This window comes from Nicrophorus vespilloides, unplaced genomic scaffold (genome assembly GCF_001412225.1).
Source record: "Nicrophorus vespilloides isolate i.1.1-1 unplaced genomic scaffold, Nicve_v1.0, whole genome shotgun sequence".
NCBI classification, from domain to species: Eukaryota; Metazoa; Arthropoda; class Insecta; order Coleoptera; family Silphidae; genus Nicrophorus; species Nicrophorus vespilloides.
In genome coordinates, this window is record NW_017096602.1 from 469,619 (window position 1) to 490,580 (window position 20,962).

The 20,962-nt window shown below is 34.8% G+C and overlaps 1 protein-coding gene across 2 annotated transcripts in view; it reads left to right on the top strand.

The window, feature by feature from the left end:
• Positions 1-17,290, top strand: part of LOC108557573 (beta-amyloid-like protein) — a 66,014-nt gene extending 48,724 nt beyond the window's left edge. The window contains exons 3-9 of one of the 2 annotated variants that reach the window (XM_017914151.1): positions 3,853-4,000; positions 13,103-13,324; positions 14,302-14,666; positions 14,751-15,041; positions 15,110-15,631; positions 16,682-16,915; positions 16,987-17,290. In XM_017914151.1, the coding sequence (XP_017769640.1) occupies positions 3,853-4,000; positions 13,103-13,324; positions 14,302-14,666; positions 14,751-15,041; positions 15,110-15,631; positions 16,682-16,915; positions 16,987-17,247 (2,043 nt within the window). In that variant the 3' untranslated portion in view covers positions 17,248-17,290. Of the gene's footprint in view, positions 1-3,852; positions 4,001-13,102; positions 13,325-14,301; positions 14,667-14,747; positions 15,042-15,109; positions 15,632-16,681; positions 16,916-16,986 lie in introns of both variants that reach the window. The other variant, XM_017914150.1, reaches the window with a different exon arrangement.
• The last annotated feature ends 3,672 nt before the right edge of the window (positions 17,291-20,962 follow it).

Consider the following 20,962-nt stretch of genomic DNA (forward strand, 5'->3'; position numbering starts at 1 on the left):
CTATATTAACTTTATAGGACATAGTTATTATAGGAAAGGTGACTCTGTTATTCTCGGAATAAAACGATATTGATTCATTCTATTACACCATTAGTATATTATTAGATATGCAAAAGCTCTTTATTGCATTATATAATTACAAATGATGATGATTCTAAAGGAATTTATTAAAATTAAACAACTTGCATCAAGACTGAACGACCCTTCATAGTATAACTTTATACATTATAAAATGTCAAAGTTATTTATATTTACACATTTTCACATAATACACAAATGATTGATTATTTTCAATAGTGATGACAGCATTGTTTTTCTTTTATTAACATGCAGAAAAAGATTTATGGTTTTGGCATTTTCTTATGTAATAATGTATAATGAAAGAATAAAGAGTACAGTTTTCATTTTATTGGCAAAAAAGTATAAACCTCTAGAAGTATGTCGCAAAAAAAAATGTATAACGTTTATATACGTCTGAGCGTTTATGAGAAAAACGGGAACAACATATTTTACGATCGGAGATGGGAAATATTAAGAATATGTGAAGAAGAAAGAGGAGGTCGAAAAGCTTGGGTTATTCCAGGCATTTTTTTTCTGTATAATATCGATCACGTCCACTTGAATAGCTCGATTCACATATCATCTCTCAATTATTTCCTCGACACTTGGAAGATGGATTCATTCATACATCCTTAAGCATCGGAGGATACGATTTTTGCCCGGAAACCAGTTAATACCACCTCTTTACACCCAATAATATCTTTTACATTCTCCATTCACGATATAATTTACATTACTTAGATTATCTGACGTTGTGCATTTCAGTTCACTTACTTATTTCGATTTTAATAACGATTTATTCTGAATTACATTTCAGTATATTCATTTCAGTTTAATAACGAGTCGCTTTAAAAGCAGTAAATTTAATATCGATATTGTCTAGAAGATATTGAAATTTAATATTGATTTGAATAATGTCTAAGAGAAGTTGTTTATGGATATACAAGAACAAACATACTTATTATTCCTTGAAGAAAATTGAGTTTCAAATTGTTTCTCAAACTCCACGATCGTTGGAATAAAAATATGCAGTCTGTTTCAGGTTTGTTAAATTACATGCAAAACTAGTTAGGATTCAATCTACTATATTTTTCGTTCAGAATTAGAGTCTGGAAACAAATATTATATGGAAAACGTGTTGGTAGTATACTTAATCTAGATCTAATTGTTATCAACTAAATCTGATGAGTTTATGATTATTCAATTTTCTAATTATTCTAAATGTTAATAATATCACCTTATAATATTTCTGTATATAGTTATAGATCTTGCATATAATAAACAGAATATCTATCAAGACATGTAAAATGGACATTTAAAAACTAAACTGATCCAATTTTTAACTAGAAAAACGTTATGTGATCATGATTGTTTTTGACTAATATCTATAATTTATTAGTTAATAAAAAATACTATTTATAAAAGTTATAGTTTTTTTATTGGATTTGTGAGAATCTCAGTACATTTTTGCATAATTGTACTAAAGTGAATGAAAAAAAAATAGCTATGGTTTCTTTTGTATTAAAATTTTTAAAGTAATCAGTTTAGAGGACTTCGTTAAGCTGTCTTTTATAGAAAGCAGATTGTAGATTTAATCTCCTTGAAGTGGATAGTTGGATATTTGCTCAACCGTTAGAGATTTATATATAAATAATGAGTTTAAAGAATGAGAGTTTTAAGCAAAAAGGATTTGAACCTTTTTTACTCACGCTCGAATTAGAATATATTCAATAAGGTTCAAGTGACCCAGTAAATTTGGAATATTGGAAGAAGAAGAAGGAAAAGGAGGACTAATCTGATTGATTGGGAAACGTGAATAATTCATGTGCAAAGATGCGCATGGTGAGGCAAGAAGGGATTAGCTTAGAGGAGAAGAGAGCGGCTGACATTAGCGATTTCGGTAATAAGCCACGTCGAGTGGAAACTCGTCCCTCGAATTAGGTTAAAAGGTTTCGGCAATTTTTCGGTTGTTGAATTAAATGTTAGTTAAACGTCGGTGGATTTGTAGAGAGTTGTTGGATTTTGGGCGCGACGAATGGGCGGGGTTTCAACAAAAACATTATAGAGAAAATGGGTGGTTTGGGGAACGTTAAAAAGGGATGGGAAGGGAACGTTGAAAATATTATGTAAGTTTTCATGAGTTTGAAACAGTTACAAATTACTTTCCAAACATTTGACGTCTATAACATACTGCGCTCGGGGTAATTAATACAAGTAATAATATTAAAAGTCAGTTTAGATATTTGTTTATTATTATGAGCAGTAATTTAATATTTTTTTCATGATTAAAGTGCTATTGTTGTCATATTCAACGTTGAATGAACTTTGTTTTGAATTCAGTTAATTTCTACTAGTTTTTATTGTTACAATTGATATTTATTAGCTCTACTAATTGGTGGTATTACTTATTTTGATTCAGGATTTAATGAACGAAATGAATTTTATCACTAATATTTTTAATTAACCCTTATAGATTATAGCTACATAAATCTCATAAATTTTAAATTAAGTAGTGGATTTCAAAGATTTATTATTTGGAGTCATAATAATGAAGTAATCACAGACTAGATTATATAAACTGTGGGCAATTTCCAGTTTAATTCAAACTCAGTTTAATGATAATTGCATATGAGTTTAAAAATGTTACGAGGCGAATAGTGTCGAATTAAATTCAGTATAATCGTCATGGTTATTATCATTATATACAATTAGATACTAGCTTCATTTTTGTAGTGGACATATTTTTTGCTGTTCATATTTATATATGTTGGAAGCATACTATAAAAGCATTAGTATAACTGTATTATTTATTATCTGATTAGAACAATAACATTTTTATTGCTATGGAAATAAGGAATGTTGTTGGATTAAGAATTAATTTAGTTAATAAATTGTCGATAATTTCGTGTTCATTTTATTCAGTAATATTAAGCTTACTATTTTTTTGTGATATATGAACAAAGAATGTTGTTAAATTGAACGCAACTGGGGCGTGGGGGTAAAAACAAAATTATGGAATGGAAGGGAGAAAAAAATATAAATGAAATGGGAACATTGAAAATGTTATGTGAGTTTTCGGCGGGGGCGAAGGTTGCCGGATCGGAATTCGAAACAAAAGATGGCTAAAAAACATTAAATGCCAGTTTAATATCAGGCTGGTTGAAGCAGGGGGTTAGGCCGTGGGGGTGAGATTGGGGGATGATGTTCATGCGACCCAGTTCAGCCATTCGAATCGATATTTCATAAAAACTCAGGAAATAACCGTGGATGGGAGGAGGGTGATGGGTGGTTGGTTTTGCTTGGTTCTTTGCAAAGCGAACGACCCTGCAAAACAACCCATCCGCAACGATTTGCGTCGCTCTCGCGTCATTCGAACGGTGTGAGGGATGAAGTGTTAGTGTGTTCGGCCAATTATCATTATTATTGCGAATTTTCCGCGCAATCAACGAGCCCGTTTTGTCGTTCCAACCGCGTCCTCGTTTTTTTTTTACTGTTATCGCCGACGAGAGAATTCGGTCAATGTAGAATGGAAAAACATAAATGTGAAACGGGATGAAATAAAAAAAAAGGGTGGCCTCCCCAGGCATCGATAAACCATTAGAAATGGCGCGGATGTCGCGCAACACCAACAAATCTAATTAGGGACAGAGAACCCTCGCGTTTCCTACAAACCCTCCCTCGCGTTTCCTACAAACCCTCCCTCGCCTCGGAAACCCGCAATATTGCATTAGGAGCGACACGAGCTTTACGATATTCCTGATGATGTGATTATTTGTTTACCTATTTTTTCAGATGTATCCTAAACGCGATATCACCAACATCGTAGAGAGCAGTCACTACCTGAAGATTGGGTCCTGGTGCAGGGCTGGATCCACGGCCGGCTCCCAGAGCCGCGGCAAATGCAAGACTGCCCGTTGGGTCAAACCATTCCGTTGTCTTGGTAAGTCCTAAAACACTATTAATACATCTTTAATTCACGATTGAAAGTTGTATTGCCATATTTTCATTGTTGTATTATTTGGACCGTAACCCAAGTTGTACTTTTGAATATTTCCAATGACTAAAACATGTTTAAGTGATCCCTGTTTGACAATTTCTCCTATTAATTAAAAGATCACATTGTATGCTTACTTATATTTTCCAGTAAGTATTAAGTACCGAGTTATTTAGATTTACAAATTATTGCTATTCACTATTACAATACTTAATATTTCAAAAAACAATATTTATTTGCATATGTTTTTAAACCATCTGGAAATTTAGAATTGCCTTCGTTAGTATTTGGTTACAAGAAAGTTACCAGTCAAAAGTATTCAGAAAGAATTGAGTTAATTATAAATATTTTCAATACATATATGTGAAGGCTTTTCTACGATATAGATAAGTTTTGAAAATTATCTTTGGTTAGATTGAATCTACATGTATATTTACATTGTTAAAACAGCAAACTTTAAAAAACCGTTGAATGTCTGCGCTTACAATAACACCACCAGGAGGTTAATCCCAAATGTTATATAAGTCGCTACTATTTCTTTGGAACTTTAAGGCGGATTCCAGCGATCCGAAATTGCAACTCTCAAAGCAATTTATTTCGAACAAAAAGCTGGAGCTGCCTGCGTGCATTCAAAATGCAAGTCTCAACACGGCCGCCTTTGGGCTCTTTGAGCAAACGTACAAGTTCCTCCTCTATCAATCCATCCCATCTGTCTATATGGACTGAGACGCGGACAGATGATACATTTCGTTTTTTGCAACTTCCTGCCTTCCTTCCGTTCTTCCAACGTCTCGGTAATCAGATTGTTTCCGTGTATCTCCTCAATCGAACGAAAGCCGCCGCCCCCCCGCCCTTTTTGCAACGGATAAAAGAAAGCTTCAATTTCTCGGGAAGGGCTTTACCATCGCCGTAATTACAATAAACCCCCGTTGCGATCGATGCAGACTCATGAAATATAAGCAGTGCCTCCGTTTTCGTATAAACTATGCAAATGCGTATTTTCCCATGACCCGTTTTCAATTGTACCACTACCGTCTTTCCACTCGATCCTCTTCCCCCATGCATAATAATACTCGATGCACGATCACTTACACAAGATGACAAATTAAACGTTTTGCATGATGGAAAGGGGGGCGGTGGGGATTTTTGTTGGAATGACTTTCCCTGAGCGCCCGAAGCAAATTTAATAATCATATAGTGCATTACTGATTCCGTGTTCTTGAGTAGTTGTGGGGGTGGTATCAAAGGAAATGCACAAAGACGGCAGGAGCCAGCAGGAATCGATATCGCGTGTTTCCCGTGTATAATTCATTTGGGTGCTTTTGCCCTCAAACCACATAAATATGTAATGTTCTTGATGGAGACAGAATAGCAAAATAATAATAATAAAAAAACAGACACTCCGCACTACTACTCAAACGATCTTATAAAATAGTAAATCAATCGAAACACAATCAAATTTGAATAATACATTAACGACATCCAATATAAAAATTCACTATTTTTATAACAAACAAATCTAAAAAAAACAATTATTACGTAATAATAAAAATGTATGAATATTTCGTATTCGTTCAATTTGAATTCATTCAATTAACATTTATTCGATGAGGTTCGACCATTATTTATAAGCTTCAAAAAAACTATTTTCATTATTACTTCAATAAGATAATTGATACAATACAATCATAGTTTTGAAAATATAAAATAATTCATTATTACTTATTCATAAATTTAATTAATTATGCAATTGAACGAAAATTTCTCAATTCATTCGATGAGGTTCGGGTTTAACTCAATTATGGATAAGCCTATATCAGCGGTGTGCGGTCGAAAAGGTCTAAGGGTGTGGTTTACTACGCAGATTTACATGTTAATTCTCCGATGAGCACATCTCCGGAAGTCTCCAATCGATTTTAATAAAATTAGAAGCGTATCATAGCTGAATATATCATCACATTACCTCGTACTAATTATATAATATATTCTAACCCAGGAATTACGTGTATATTATTATTATATATATACGACTATAAAATAATTATTATTTATTAAGAAGTAAAAAAAAACCTAATTCATTTCAATTATTGTCAAATACATAATTAATTTAGTTTACTTAAACAAATCATCTATTAAATCGTTGCATTCTATCATATCTATTCTTAAGAGGATTAAATCAAGAACATTTATATATTCATTGAAAGTATCTACAATATGTTTTTTTTAGTAAAATAGTATTAGCAATACCATCACCATTGTATATTGATCTCTTTTTTTCGTCTGCAGGGGTGATCTATCTTCATCGCTGCGGCTCTGTTGCTTTTAAATCGAATTGCTTTTTTTACAGTCTTATATATTTTATGGAGCAGCTGTATTTTTTATGTCGATAAAAGTAATTCATTCATTGTATTAAATTGAACTACTGAATATTTTTGCACCTGCTATTTTATATAATAAAATAAAAAAGTATTTTCAGTTCAATTTGGAAATGTGAACGGCAAAATAATGATCAAAAATTTGTAAACGCTTCCTTTTTATAAATGACATTAAATTTTGATAAGTTTATGCATATGGTATGTATCGCAAACATTTAGTGTTAAGATTTTCCTTAGAGACTTACCGTAATGAGAAATGAGTCAACTTATATTTCGAGTTCACAGTTCAATAATTATTGGATACGAGTTGTAATAGTTAATGTCAAATTAAGTTGTCACTAATTTCATTTGTACACGCTCTGGGATATTCGTTATTTGGTATGAATATATCATTGTAGAAACTATTGATACTATACAGTTTTGCCTCAATCGCCATATAGTTATCGATTCCATTTATTCTCATATACTTCTCATTTATACTCAATGGTTAATAACGTTTGTGCAATTAGGTCATAGATATACTTTGAAAGTGTAATTGTCCTCTACTACCTCTATGCAAATTTACTCAAATGGGTTTGTCTATTTGGTTATTTGTATTGAAAATTGTTGTTTAATTTTTCAACTTCTGTTTAATATAAGTATTGTAAATTCCCAAATTATAAAATAATAATTATAAAATAACTTGTATTGTACTTTGTCAATGCAATATGTTTTGAAAACATAAATTATTTGTTAGATTTGCAAATTTTTGTTATATAACTTAAATTTTGTTACTTTTTTGTTTTGTATTTTCCTAAATTATTCTATTTGATGATTTCCATTGAGTATGAGAATTATATATATTTTTTTACAAATTTTAACATATGTTTATTCAAGTATTATTTTTTATTTAAAACTATTTAATTGAAACAAAAGTATTACGGTAACTAATCTATATAAACCAAACATAATCACATCATGCAATACTTGTTTGTCTACATACTAAGTTATTTAGAAGAAAAAGTCTGATGACAAAGACAATATTCTGTGGACTTTCCGTGTCTCCCATTTTATTTCGTTTAGTAATAGCAAATATTTGTGAAAAGTGTTGGTCTCCGAGAAATGTATTCCATTAAACTGAGTGTTAAATATATTTTATTTTAATCTGGTATAAACTGAAAGGTATGATGTAATTTAACAAATTAAAGTTGAACAATTAACTGAGTTAAATTGGTGAATAAGTAAAACAACTTGTATTGTTCCATGAGGATTTTATTGCATAATTAGCGGAGTTACTTAATTTTTTTCTCCATCTGGCATATCTTAATTGTCCTGCGGAACAAAACTAAGTAGAGAACGGCCAAGAGACGACAATAGCCGAGGCCAAAAAACTCCAAGAACAATCCGGTGAACGAACTAACAGGTGCCATGCCGGAACAAAGGGCCGTCATGTATTTGCCGGAAATTCCGATGCTGCTGAAAAATTTCCCGTCGAGGGCGTCGTGAACGATTCTCTTTGCGACGATCACGGGACTGTAAAGTCCACCCATCTCGGAGATCTTCAGAGTCTCGATTGGCTTCGTTTCATTCTCAACTTTGAAGCCGGGCGTCTCCGTATCGGGTGGAACGGCGAAGGTAACCTGAATGTTATCGGGTCGCAATTCCATGGCCAAACTTTCCGCGAAACCACGAAGAGCGAATTTGCTCGCTGCATACGCCGTGTATCCGTAGAGACCGAAGAGGGAGCACATGGAACCGCATACGATTACGATGCCGTCCTTCCTCTTCCTCATGCATCCGACTACAGCTTTGGTCGGATACACGGTTCCGAGAACATTAACCCTCAACATTTCCTCGTAGTCGGATTCATCGAGTTCCTCGAATTTCCCCGCCTTCGCAAATCCCGCGCAGTTGACGAGCATGTAGATAGGGCTTAATTCATCCAAGCTCTCCAATAACTCTTTGGTTTGCTTCCAATCGGAGCAATCGAGCGAGATGTACTTGAAGACTTGTCGCTTATTGATGGAGACGGCTTGCAGTTCTTCCAAGCATTCGAGAAGCTTCCCCACGTTCCTCGCAATTAACGTCACGTTAGCGCCGCTCTTCGAAGCCAATAATGCTATCTCCTTGCCGATACCGCTCGAGCCTCCAGTAACAACGACATGCTTATCTTCGAGCCGTAATTTACCTTGGTCCAGATTCCTCTTGAAGACGTACAACAGGAAACGCATCAGCATCAAAACCGCAAACACGTGGATGACGATGTACGGAATCATTTTTGTGTGAATCGTTTTTTTTTACTCGCTGTGAATTTTGGCAGCCGTTGTCAAAAGTGGATCTATGGAAACAATGGGACACTTCAGAGGCGACTTGGATAATAGGTGGAGAAGGTGCGGATATGTATGAGAGAGAAAAAAAAAAGGACGCGTTAATTGCATATGCGGTTGGTTCTTCTCTTATTGCATTTTTTTTCTTTCTTCTTCTTGTGTTATCCTGAATGGCACGGGCCACTTCAGCAGTCGAGAACCATCTTCTGAGACAATACTCGGGGCCACGCCAGATCGATAGGTAGATGAGGTCGGCGTATGTGGGGCGCCGTAGCGCCTCGGGGACGCCACAACGAGCCTCAACTTTTTCCTACATGCCAACTTGGCACGAAATATGCTGAAAAAGAAAAGAATGGAGAGGAAAGGAAACGAGGAAAATGCGAAGGGAAACATAGAGAAAAAAAAAGTGCAGAGAGTAAGAGAAAGAGAGGAGAAAACGCGAAGTGGAAACTCAACAATGTTTGCACCTAGGGATTAACAGCGAAACGCTTTTAATCTGGGGCGAAACTGGAATTTATTTGCAAAATGTTAATAACCGATTTATGGTAATTCATAACGCCACTTCACTTCTCTCTCTTTCTCTCACACACACTCTTACTTTGCGTTCATTTTTATGCTCTTTTCTTTATGCTGGATGCATAGAATGAAGGGCGATATGAAAAATGGGAGCAGCGAAAAGGAATTTCATTTAGCTGCTCGAGTGGGCGACGGTCGGGGAATTAAGAATGTCGTCGAAGTATAATGGCGCTCGAGACGCGAAGAAATTCTGTTTTAATTAATCCCTTATTTGGGTGTCATGTGCGATATTGGCACGATGTAATAATGCGGGAACGTGCAGATTGCAATTTTATCCGTGGGTCAAATGCGTTGTTTATTGCCACGATTAAGATATTAGTTGTAAGGCGTGCCCAATTATTTTCCAAGAAAACATTTATTTATGACTATACAAACAGTGCAAAACAATAGTAGTTGTTAAGAAATTTTACTCGTAACTGATCTTCGACCACGAAGTTCTTCTAAGGAGACAAATCCGTGAATCCAATCACATTTAAAGGACATCATTAGTAGTTCGAAGCAAATTCATGTTATTTTTTTAATCCACTTTAGTATCAACTTCATTCATAGGAAATAAAAAAGATCAAAGTCCAAATTAGATAAACGTATCTAACAGAACATTTGCTAATTCTTCAAACTATTGATTTATATGTATTCACAAATATTTTCTTTAAAACTGACACATAATGTCTTATCTCACACATAATACATTTTACCTACTTAGAATAACAAACTTAATATCATATTTTCTTCTTTTCTCTAACAATGACTGTTTCAGTCCGGACTAATCGAGGTACTAAAAAATATACGTTAAATTAAGTTTTGGTATTCATTCAAACTCACACTCGGTACGAAAAAGACACAAGTTGAAGTTGCTTAGAAAACTAATTATGAAAAACTACACGCTTCATATTAAACTTACAGTTAACATCTGTTCTCGTAGCAATATAAAGTTTACAAACTGAAAATGATATTCAGAACCAGAAAACTAAATAATTCAGTTTATGAAATTAAATACTTCAAATTGAGGTGATTTCAATTTCAGTCTCGTGTATTGTGCTTGTTTTACGTTAACCTGACAAAACAATCCTGTTTGATTGATCCTGCATATGCAATTATTTCAACGAGCAAACAAGACTCTTGCCGGTGTTATTTCATTCCGACTAAATGGGCCTCAGCATCCAAGTATAAATTGAATCGATATTTCCAATTACCACAGAAGCCATTTCAAAGTGTATGTATATAGCATGATTTAATGTTGGTTATTTAGAAAATACATTTATCGGATTTATTATGACACAAAGAAAGTTCTGTTTTTTTTTCTTCAATTTGTTCGTAAAGTGTAGTTTATAAAGTTTTTAGCTCAAGTAATATAGATTTATTTAAAAAAAAATATAATAATAAATTGTAGGCAATAATCTGATATTGGAACTATTCGAATTTCGTAAATAAGTTACTGGGGGATTGATGGTTTTATTTGTATTATTCCAAACTATTATAAGAAATATTGATAGGAAAACTTCTTTACGTTCACTAGAATATATTTATGTTTACTTATAGTATAAAAGATATAGCCTTTTTAATGCAGTCTTAAATATATTATTTTTAACTTGAATAATAATAATTTGGTTAAGGAAGTAATTTAATAAAATTCTATTGTACAATGAATAAATTTGTAATCTAATCTTACTTTTGCTTAATTGACAAATTTGATTTAACTCTATTTTGTTGAACTCTTATTGGTTGGTATACTTATATATAAGTTTTGCATCTGTTGTATAAGTATAATAATCACTGCTAAATAATTTTCTTAATTGGAAATAATCATAGATTATATATTTATATTCACTATACGTTTAATTTTAATAATATAAGAAAATTCAACTAATCAAAATATATTTGTTTAATTTGTATATTAGATTTTATATGAGAAAAATACGAATAATTGAAATTTGTATATAGTAATTTGCAAGTGATGTAAATATTAATGAAGGTTTGGAAACGTTGGTATTTTTTCTCTCCTGCTTCAATCCCATTGTCAATCCACCGGTTTCATTAACGTCCGAACCGAACACACTTGGATTTCGCTTTTAATTATCGTCGAGCGAATTCGATCGGACAAATTGACAGAACGTAAACAGAACAGAACGTACGGCAAGCAAAAAAAAAGCAGAACGAGATATTTAATCAAACGGCATTTTGCGCCCGAAGTGTATTAGTAATTAAGTAGGAAAATTGGATTTCGAAATGTGCATTTGGAAAATCGATAGAGCAGACATACACGATGCGATCATTTCTTTTTATTATGTGCAATCCCATCGGGTAATAACAGATTTTTCTATTACCAACCAATTCGATCGGATTTATCGGATGGATCGGATAATCCTTTTCGCCTCCATACATCCAATTCTTTTTGCTCGTCAATCCTTTTACCGTGAGGACAATAAATGAAATCATCTCGCAGATTGATATGTGCGCTGCGTATTTTCTGATCCAGCTGCGAATCGATTCGTTTTTACATATTAAATAAAGTAATGAGGTTTCCTGCCTGGAGTTTGGATGATGATGGGTGGGTGGATGTTTGGGGTTTCTGTATGCAAATCCTGGCTCCATCCATGTTTAACGATTGAGTCTAGTGTTGACTGTTTGCGCGATTAGCCTGCTCCTCTGAGTCCTGGGTGTGATTTAGGGGGTGGAGTGCGTTCGAAATGTTATTGCGTCGCGACGCTCTTGTTCCTTTAACGACGCTGTATATCACCGGAGGACCGGGACCCCGATTAATCCCGTGCGGAAAGGACGTGGACCGCCTCCAACCGGATCCGGAGGAAAACAAATTCGCAAAATGAAGAGACTGCAAAACCGCCTGATTAATGGACACGACCATCCATCCGTATCACCGTCATAATCCGCTTTCCTGCTTGGAAAAAGCTTCCTCTTCAGCTTCATTAATTCTTGATGCTTCCAATATAGATATTAGAGAGGCTTAGCCTCTCCAAATCATACACATCGTGGATACATTATTTAAGCCTCTGGCAAAGATAAATTTCAAACATATATTCAATATCAGTCTTTTATTTTCTTTAATAGACCTATTCACATACATTTTCATTAATCTTTCTTATTTAATAAATGCAAGAAATTGAATAATAAAAAAATATTGAAGTCTGTTTTAAAATGACTCAGAAAGTGTAATGAAAATTCCTTCATTAATTAAGTTGTGTTAACACAACGCTGGCTGAATACTTTACATGAACATGATTTTTCCATTTTTATGATTTTTTTTTTTAGAAATTACAAATTTCGTTTGATGTAACATGCCCTTTTTCAAAGCATACTTCTAAAAGTAAAGAATATTTTCAAGAAAGGCTCAATTATGAGTTTGGTATTTTTTTTTTCTTCGCAATTATTATTTTCTTTTACAAATTTCCTAATTAAAGTTCGCATTTATTTTTTTACAATCAGTTCTTTCATATTTTTAGTTAAAAACTTTTGAATTTTCGTTTTATGTATTTTTTAAAATTTTGTTGAAACTTGACCTAAGATATTTATATAAGCACTTTTATATTCATAAGCAACATTTTCTATGAAGATAAACATAGTATTTCCTTCTTTGTAAAATATTAAAAAAAATGGTTGAAATAATACGTTGTTAAAATCTTTCTGACGTTAGGTAATATTTCAATTCTAATGGAAATTGATCACAAATATTTAATATAATATGGTAGAAGTCTTGCTTCGCGTTCTTAATATTTAAGTGACCGAATATGATCTAATTTATTACGATTCAATGATGTGCGTTATGTCCGTTTCAGAGGGTCCATTCCAATCAGATGCACTTCTCGTTCCGGAGAATTGCCTCTTCGACCACATCCACAACCAAAGCAACTGCTGGACGTTCGGTAGATGGAATTCAACAGCTGCCACGGCATGCCAGGATCGTGGACTTCAATTGCGCTCATTTGCCATGCTTCTCCCATGCGGCATTTCCTTATTCAGCGGGGTGGAATTCGTCTGTTGTCCGAAACACTTTAAGGGTAAATCTATCTTCCTAAGCGAACTGCTCGAGCAAAGCAAATAAAAGATGCAAACAAATCGAGCAATGCGCGTTTGCTGCAGCAGTAGCATCAGTTCGTTTAAAATGTTGCTCAAACTAATTTGGTGAATGTTTGATGAATTATGGATGGCGGCTAATGGGCACGGCATGGACCATTAGCAAGAGCAGAAGCAGCAACAAAAGGGCGGACGGGGGATGTTTCCCTTTTGATACGTGCGAAATGCGACTTGCTTTGTTTATGAGCTCATCATTGTCGTAACACCGTTTCTTTCCATTTTTCTGTGCATTCATTTTTGTGTGTATATGTATGTAGGTAGTATTTCGCATCTGGTCGACGCGGCGTTTAGTTCATTGGGCATCCGCATTAACCCAATTAGAGCCTGGACTTATTAAAGGTTAACGTTGATGGATGCTCCCGTAAAGCACAAAATGTTCCGTTTTAAATATTCACGCGCGACTGAAACAACCGCCCGTCCGGCTACAATGCCATTCCGACATTCGCATCTATAAATTAACAAATCGCTCGGAAAATTCAGGGAAATTTGATATTTGCAAAATAACAATGGACCACCTCTGCTGACCCTTTGTTTGGCATGCATACACACACATATATTTTTTTTATTTGCTCGCCTCCCAAAAAATGATTAATCCTTTAGAGAGCAATCTGCTCTAGCGTTTCCAGATATTTACTTTAGCTTGGGTGCAATTTTTTGTGTGTCTGTGTGTGGGTGCGAAGGGTTATTCGTGCATATTTTTGCGTGTTGTCCGGATAAATCCAGTTTCCGCAAGATTGAATGCGGGCAATATTCACGGTTGGTTGGAGAGAACGCCATTGGGAATAACGGGAATGGGGTTTTTCGGCAATCGCTGGGGTGGATTGGGTTGTTTTTGCGCTTTATTATTGAGTGCAATTTTGTTAGAATTAACGGAAATAATCAACTCTGAATGTATGCACAGATAACATGAAGCCGGCGAAGAAACCGATCGATTTGGCCATCCTGAAGAACGACCAAGATCTACTTGATGTTGAGGACGACTTGGATTCGAACGAGGACGAGGATAAGGACGATCTCGAGGATTTGGGTGATGACACCGAGTTGGCCGACGATCCTGCAATTGATGACATGGACGATGAGGATGACGACGACTACGATGACTCCGACTGGGACGTGACCCCTGCCAGCACTACGTCAACCGTTAAAGTGACAACGGCCGCTCCATCCACCACGACCACCGCTAAATCCACCACAGTTCCCACTCCTGATCCCTACTTCACCCATTTCGATCCGAGGAACGAGCATCAGAGCTACAAGGAGGCTCAGGTAAAGTTCATTTCATGAACGGGCACCGCCTGCTCGGTGTCTGGTTGTTGGGATGTTAGGAATTTTGTTGTTTCGTTCCAGGAGCGTTTGGAAGAAACGCACCGCGAGAAAGTGACCCACGTTATGAAAGATTGGTCCGATTTGGAGGAGAGATACCAGGATATGCGTGCTACCGATCCGCGCGGAGCTGATGCCTTCAAGCAGAGGATGACCCAGCGCTTCCAGCAAACCGTGCAAGCTCTTGAAGAGGAAGGAGACGCAGAGAAGCACCAATTAGCCGCGATGCATCAGCAGAGGGTCCTTGCTCACATCAATCAGCGTAAGAAGGAGGCGATGTCTTGCTACACCCAAGCCCTCAACGATCAACCTCCAAACGTAAATAAAACTCGAGCAAACAGCTCAAGAAGCATGGGAATAGGGATTTATTATTATTGTTTTTGTAGACTCACCGCGTGCAGAAGTGTCTGCAGAAATTACTGCGCTCGTTGCACAAGGACCGCGCTCACGCCATTACTCACTATCGCCATTTGTTGTCGAGCAGTCTGGATGCGGCCAACAGGGAACAGCCCAGAACTTTGGAGCGTCTCGTCGATATCGATCGTACCGTTAATCAAAGTATGCAGATGCTCAAAAGATTCCCGGATCTATCCACCAAGATCGGCCAGTTGATGGATGATTACATCCAGGCGCTTAGGTCTAAGGACGATACACCTGGGGCTCTGCTCGCAATGACTCCGGACGCTGAACAAGCCATCCTGGACAAGTACAAGGATGAAGTTGTTAACAAGCAGCAAGAGAAGGAACGTCAGAGATTACAGGAGAAGGCACGCAAGGAGCAACGCAAGAAGGAACGCACCGAATTGAGGGAGGAGAAGAAGAGAGTCGAGGCGGTTTTGGGCAAGAAAATAAGCAATTTCGATGCTGAGGACATGGAAGACGAATCCTTGCCAACCGATGATAAATTGGTAAGTTCATCTCATATATTAATTTATAAAACAATCCAATATTAACAATTAATTTTACTATTGGTACCTATTATCTAATAAACTGATATATAATTTTATTAATAAACAATTAATAAAAATGAATCCAAATTTTATGTGCACGGTATCATTATACAAAATTAATTAAGTCATTGAATTATTAATAGACACTATCAATTCATGTTTTGTACCAAACTGATCTCTCGTGCACGTATCGATTTAATCGGCCTTGCATTAATTTAAATCGAAATATATACACTCCTAAGCCAAACCACATACTTTATATAATTACTTTCGAACCTACAATTAATTCATTAAATACTAACTATACATCTAATTAAACACATTTGAATACTATCCATGCAATGCTTAATGTGGATATTTTGCATATACACTTTCCAAGTTAATAAAAACACGACTTTACAGTAAAAAAGGTTACAATTATTTATGAATATTTATTGATGAATCACACTCATACACCTCTCAGTATTAATATCAGTACAATTAATAGTAAATGGAAAAAATACTTCGATTATCCTAACAAAGCAGTTGTGTGTTTATGGATGCTACCATTCAGGATTGTGATAATGATTAGGTTTGGTTTTAATTAAGATGTCAAGAGATCCGCCCCGGAAAGCGTATTTGCCTAAGCACAAAACAAACTTACGGAATTATCGTGCGACAACACATTAGAGTTCAAATTCGACGAGAGTTGCTATAGTATAAGCTCGGAACAAGCCAATGAAACCCCTCAACATTCCGAATACTTCCTCTGTGTATTAAGCACTTATACAAAAAAAAGGATAAATCAGAGCGCGCATACAGATTAAGTATTTTGTAATTACTTTTTTCATTGTAAATTGTATTTTATTTACTTTTCGATAAAAGTAGGTTATTAGAAAAGTTATGTAATGGGAGTAGAAGAACAATTTTGATGTATGATAAGTTAGTAGAAAAGGTGCATACACATTAAGTGAACTACTTGTCAATGTATTTCTGAATGATATTTATTTCTTTTTTTTTTATTTGCAGACTACCATGTCTTCGACTTTCGGTAGCAGCAGCAGCGTGAGCAGCAGTAGCACAGTCTCCGATATAATGAGCAACTTTATTACCACCGTCGAGGATGAGGTGATTGCTCCGCACAGGGAAGTTGATGATTCGGCGGTGCAGCAGGCCGTCGAAGATGTCGCCGCCGTTGCCCATCAGCAGGATGTCATCAGGATTGCGCATGCCATGACCCACGACTTCGGGCACGGCGAACCGGTGAGTTTTCTTGATCAAAGATTTTCGATAAAATGAAAAGAATGAAATAATACAATAATATTCTATCGTAGACTTATTCGGTGCGTCGGGAAGTTTACGGACGCAAGGACGGAAGGAGCGTCTACTTCACCCTCGCATTCGCTGGAATGGCCCTGATGGCTGCCGTTGTCGTCGGAGTTGCCGTCGCCAGACGTCGTTCTGCCCGTTCCCCTCAGAGCCAAGGTTTCATCGAGGTGGACCAAGCAGCGACGCCCGAGGAACGACACGTAGCCAACATGCAAATCAACGGATACGAGAATCCGACATACAAATATTTCGAGGTGAAAGAGTAAAAGGAAAACCTCAGAGACCGTTTCTGTTTTTATATATATATATATATAATTTGTTATTTTTACTCTATTTTTTATTCTTTTTAATTTATATATATATACATAATTAATTGCCATATTAATTTAAAGAGACTTTTTTTGTTTTTTCTCTCTCGATTCGTTAAAATTCGTCTGTTTCGATTTTAGTTTCTCGTTTGAAATCATTCCAATTAGTACTTAATTTCTTCTACTTCTTCTTATTCTTCTTCTTATTATTTAGAGGGGGGAGTAGCTTAGATTGTGCGAACAAGTTTACAAAAACCGAGCAAGAAAACCGATGAAAGAAAAATAGAGAAAAGAAAATAAATTTGAATGAATCAATCGAAGCGCAAACCCGCAGGAACCCGAAATACTTTGTAACTTTGAAATATTTGAAAAGAGCAAAAGAGAAGATAAATAAATAAGATGAAGATAAATATACTAAGATAATAATAATAATTTTAAGCATATGCAAAATTCGCCTACTCATTGAATTTCTCGATATTCTTTTATCTATTTATTGCGCAGTTTTTTGCATATGACACTGTCCATGTTTAAATAAGTATTTCTATTCATAATAATTCTAATTTAGTCAATGGTTGCTTCGTCGGATTTGGCGGCTACTCTCTTGTCGGATGGTTACTATCTCCAACGGCAACCGAATAACGTGTAGCTAGATGTAAACGGTATTTATAGACCCTCCATAACCTTAACAAAAAAAATTGATTAACGATATATGAGGATTAAAAAAAAAAGATTACATGAAGATAAAAAAAATATATAATACAATATAGATTATAATGCATGTCTACCTTAATTCGAGCTTTTTGTACAAAGTAATTATTTTTTATTTATTGAATAAAAATAAGAGTCTATGTGAGGATAATATATATATTTATGATGTTTCGAAACATTAATTCACTATATTTTAACCGATTCAGCAACAACAACAACAACAAAAAAAAACAAAACAAACAGGGAAGAGCCGAAGCTTCATTTTTGTTCGTTATTATGTTTTGTTATTATTTTCGAACTTGTCTTCACTTCTTCTTCTTATGTCACCTATGATGCATGCTCACCTCCACCGCAGCACGACCTTCCGTACTTCATCATCGCATTCCTCTCAATCAGGTTACGTTGTTTGCATCCACGTAGGTTGTTGTCATACAAGTTTGTCCTTTGATTGCCCGCTTTCGTCGTCACGATCTTCAGAAATCACCAATTGCAACCCGAATCCAAGAAGAACCAAATTAAAGATCCGAGAGACAAGCAGAAATCGATTGTTGGAATCGTCCTGTAAAATGTAAAGAGATGTATATTACTTTTAGAAAGTTCTAATCGAAAGAGGAAGTCGAACAAAAAAAAAAATATGAGAAGAGATTGGAAGCAGTTATTTAATTCAAAATGTGTGATCATCGTCAGGACCGTCTGGAATTGCGCTCGTGCTCGCATTGCAAATGATTTGAATGGAATCGGAGGAATCTCAATTCGTTTTGTTTTTTGATTTTAATTGCAATGAACCGATTAATAGGGATTTTACGAGTTCCTTTCAAATTGAACATTTTCAACCATATTACGATTTCGTCTAGAAATTAAACATTTAATTAAGTACATGTTAATTAAATATTTTATTTCTAAACGTAAATAAATATCAAAACGGGGTAAATCGTCGAAAAGTACATCAGCAATTCCCTTGATTCGATTCCATTCAAATATCACGGGTATCTTCGGAGTAGCCAATTTACTCGAGTAGAAATCTTAATTTTCTTATACGTTAATTTTGTACATTTTTCTAACGAGTATACACATGAAGGCAGCATAATATACTACTTAAATATACAATATACATATATTACAATATGTATATTTGTATTCTAGGAATAAGCGTTTCAAACTTTTTATGATCAGAGCTTCGCAACGGAAGAATTGTTGCGCAACGCCATTCGCTTCCAGCAAGATTCCTTGCGGAGATCTGACGCTCATAACAAAGTGACGAGGTTATAATAATGGTAAAGTGATAGTCGCTATTTTTTATTTCATTTCGACGTGTAAAACCCTTTCCAATCTTAGATGGAATTTGGGAGATTTTACGTATTTCGTTGCGGTAGATCGATGTTAGCCCGGCGTACTCAGAGGGGCCGGATTTTCAGTTCCAGTTTGAAATTTGATTTCCACGTTCAAAAATCCCGGCGTTAACAAATGCTGAAGTCAGCTTTGCTAATTGAAACTCATCTAGAGGGATTCCAGACCTTCCTTTGTTAAGGTCGTCTTTGCGAAGGGAATCCCCAAAAACTTAGGTATAAGATGTACAAATAAGTAACTTAATTAAGTCGATGGATTTATTTCATCCACTAGTGTATATGATAAGTAATTGAATGGGATACGCTGTGAAAAGCTGATCCCTTAAGATAACGTTTTATATAATTTGTGACTTAATTTACTTATTAATTTGATTTGTTTAGTGATAAAAATGTAGATAGAATTAAAGTTTCGTTTCCTCTTTTTTAAATCGAAGCGTCCGGAAGGAGTGCCGCGTGTTAGGATTTAAGAATTAGTTTGTAGGATTATCTTTTGAAAAATTTTCAATTTTTTGTTCACTATTTTCGATATCCGCGCGATATGGCGATATGAATATCCGTACTGGTATGAATCTATAGGCTAAGAGCGGCGGTATTTACTACCACTCGCAAGTAAACTAAGTTAATCTTAAGAAATTGAAACGCACCACGCGCACTTGCAGATGGTTCTGAAACGGTCTTTTTGAAAATAAAGCAAATATTCTAAATGTTCATTTAATACTAAATACTAATACTAATAATATATATTTAAACCAAAAAAAAAGAGAGAGAATATAGTCGAAAACGCACAAATAATTTAGGGATTTATTACGAAGCAAATATATATTTAAAAAAGAAAACTACATTACACTTTATTTTTCATTTAATTATTGCATGCCTCGATTAAAATAAAATATTTAAATTTGATTATGCAATGATACCCAGAATCGCGATAATAGACTTTTCATTTCAGCTATAAACTGTAAAAGTAGATTTAGTAAAAAGAAAAGAGGAAAAAAAAAACTTTATTTCGTTAGGGCTCTGAACATAATACAAGAGGTGTATCAATAAAGAAACTTGAGTTTTTAGTGTCTATAAAAACTGAGAGAGAAAAAAATATGTATTTAGCCGATTTCAGCAATCGAAAGTTCTTGAAAACTTTGTCTCATTATTTTGGTTCTTGGAAAATTTGGATTGTGTTTGCGTTTTTTTGTGGAAGATTGATGTAAGAGCAAATATATTAAATATAATGTATATCACAATTTCCTTTCCATATCACACGAGTTTTGTGGTTTTAATCAAAATGTGTACCAAAAAGATAAAGAAATATAAAAGCTTATTGAATCTGTAGATACAATTAACAAAATACATAAACCGAAAAGAGATCACAGAGTATTTAGCATTTGTAATGATATTGATAATGGTATGATAATAATAATTAAACAAAAAAAAGTAATTGGAAATTAGCTTTGGACGGCTTATGTGTACAGTAAATGAGAAAAAAACATGATAATTATAATAAATCATTAACCCTGAAAAAAAAACTATATATTTCCCCGATGTTCGTTGCTTTCTTTCTTCTAGTTTGTCTTTCTTTATTATTTTAGGACGAAGTTGAAAAAATAATCAACATTGTGCTAACT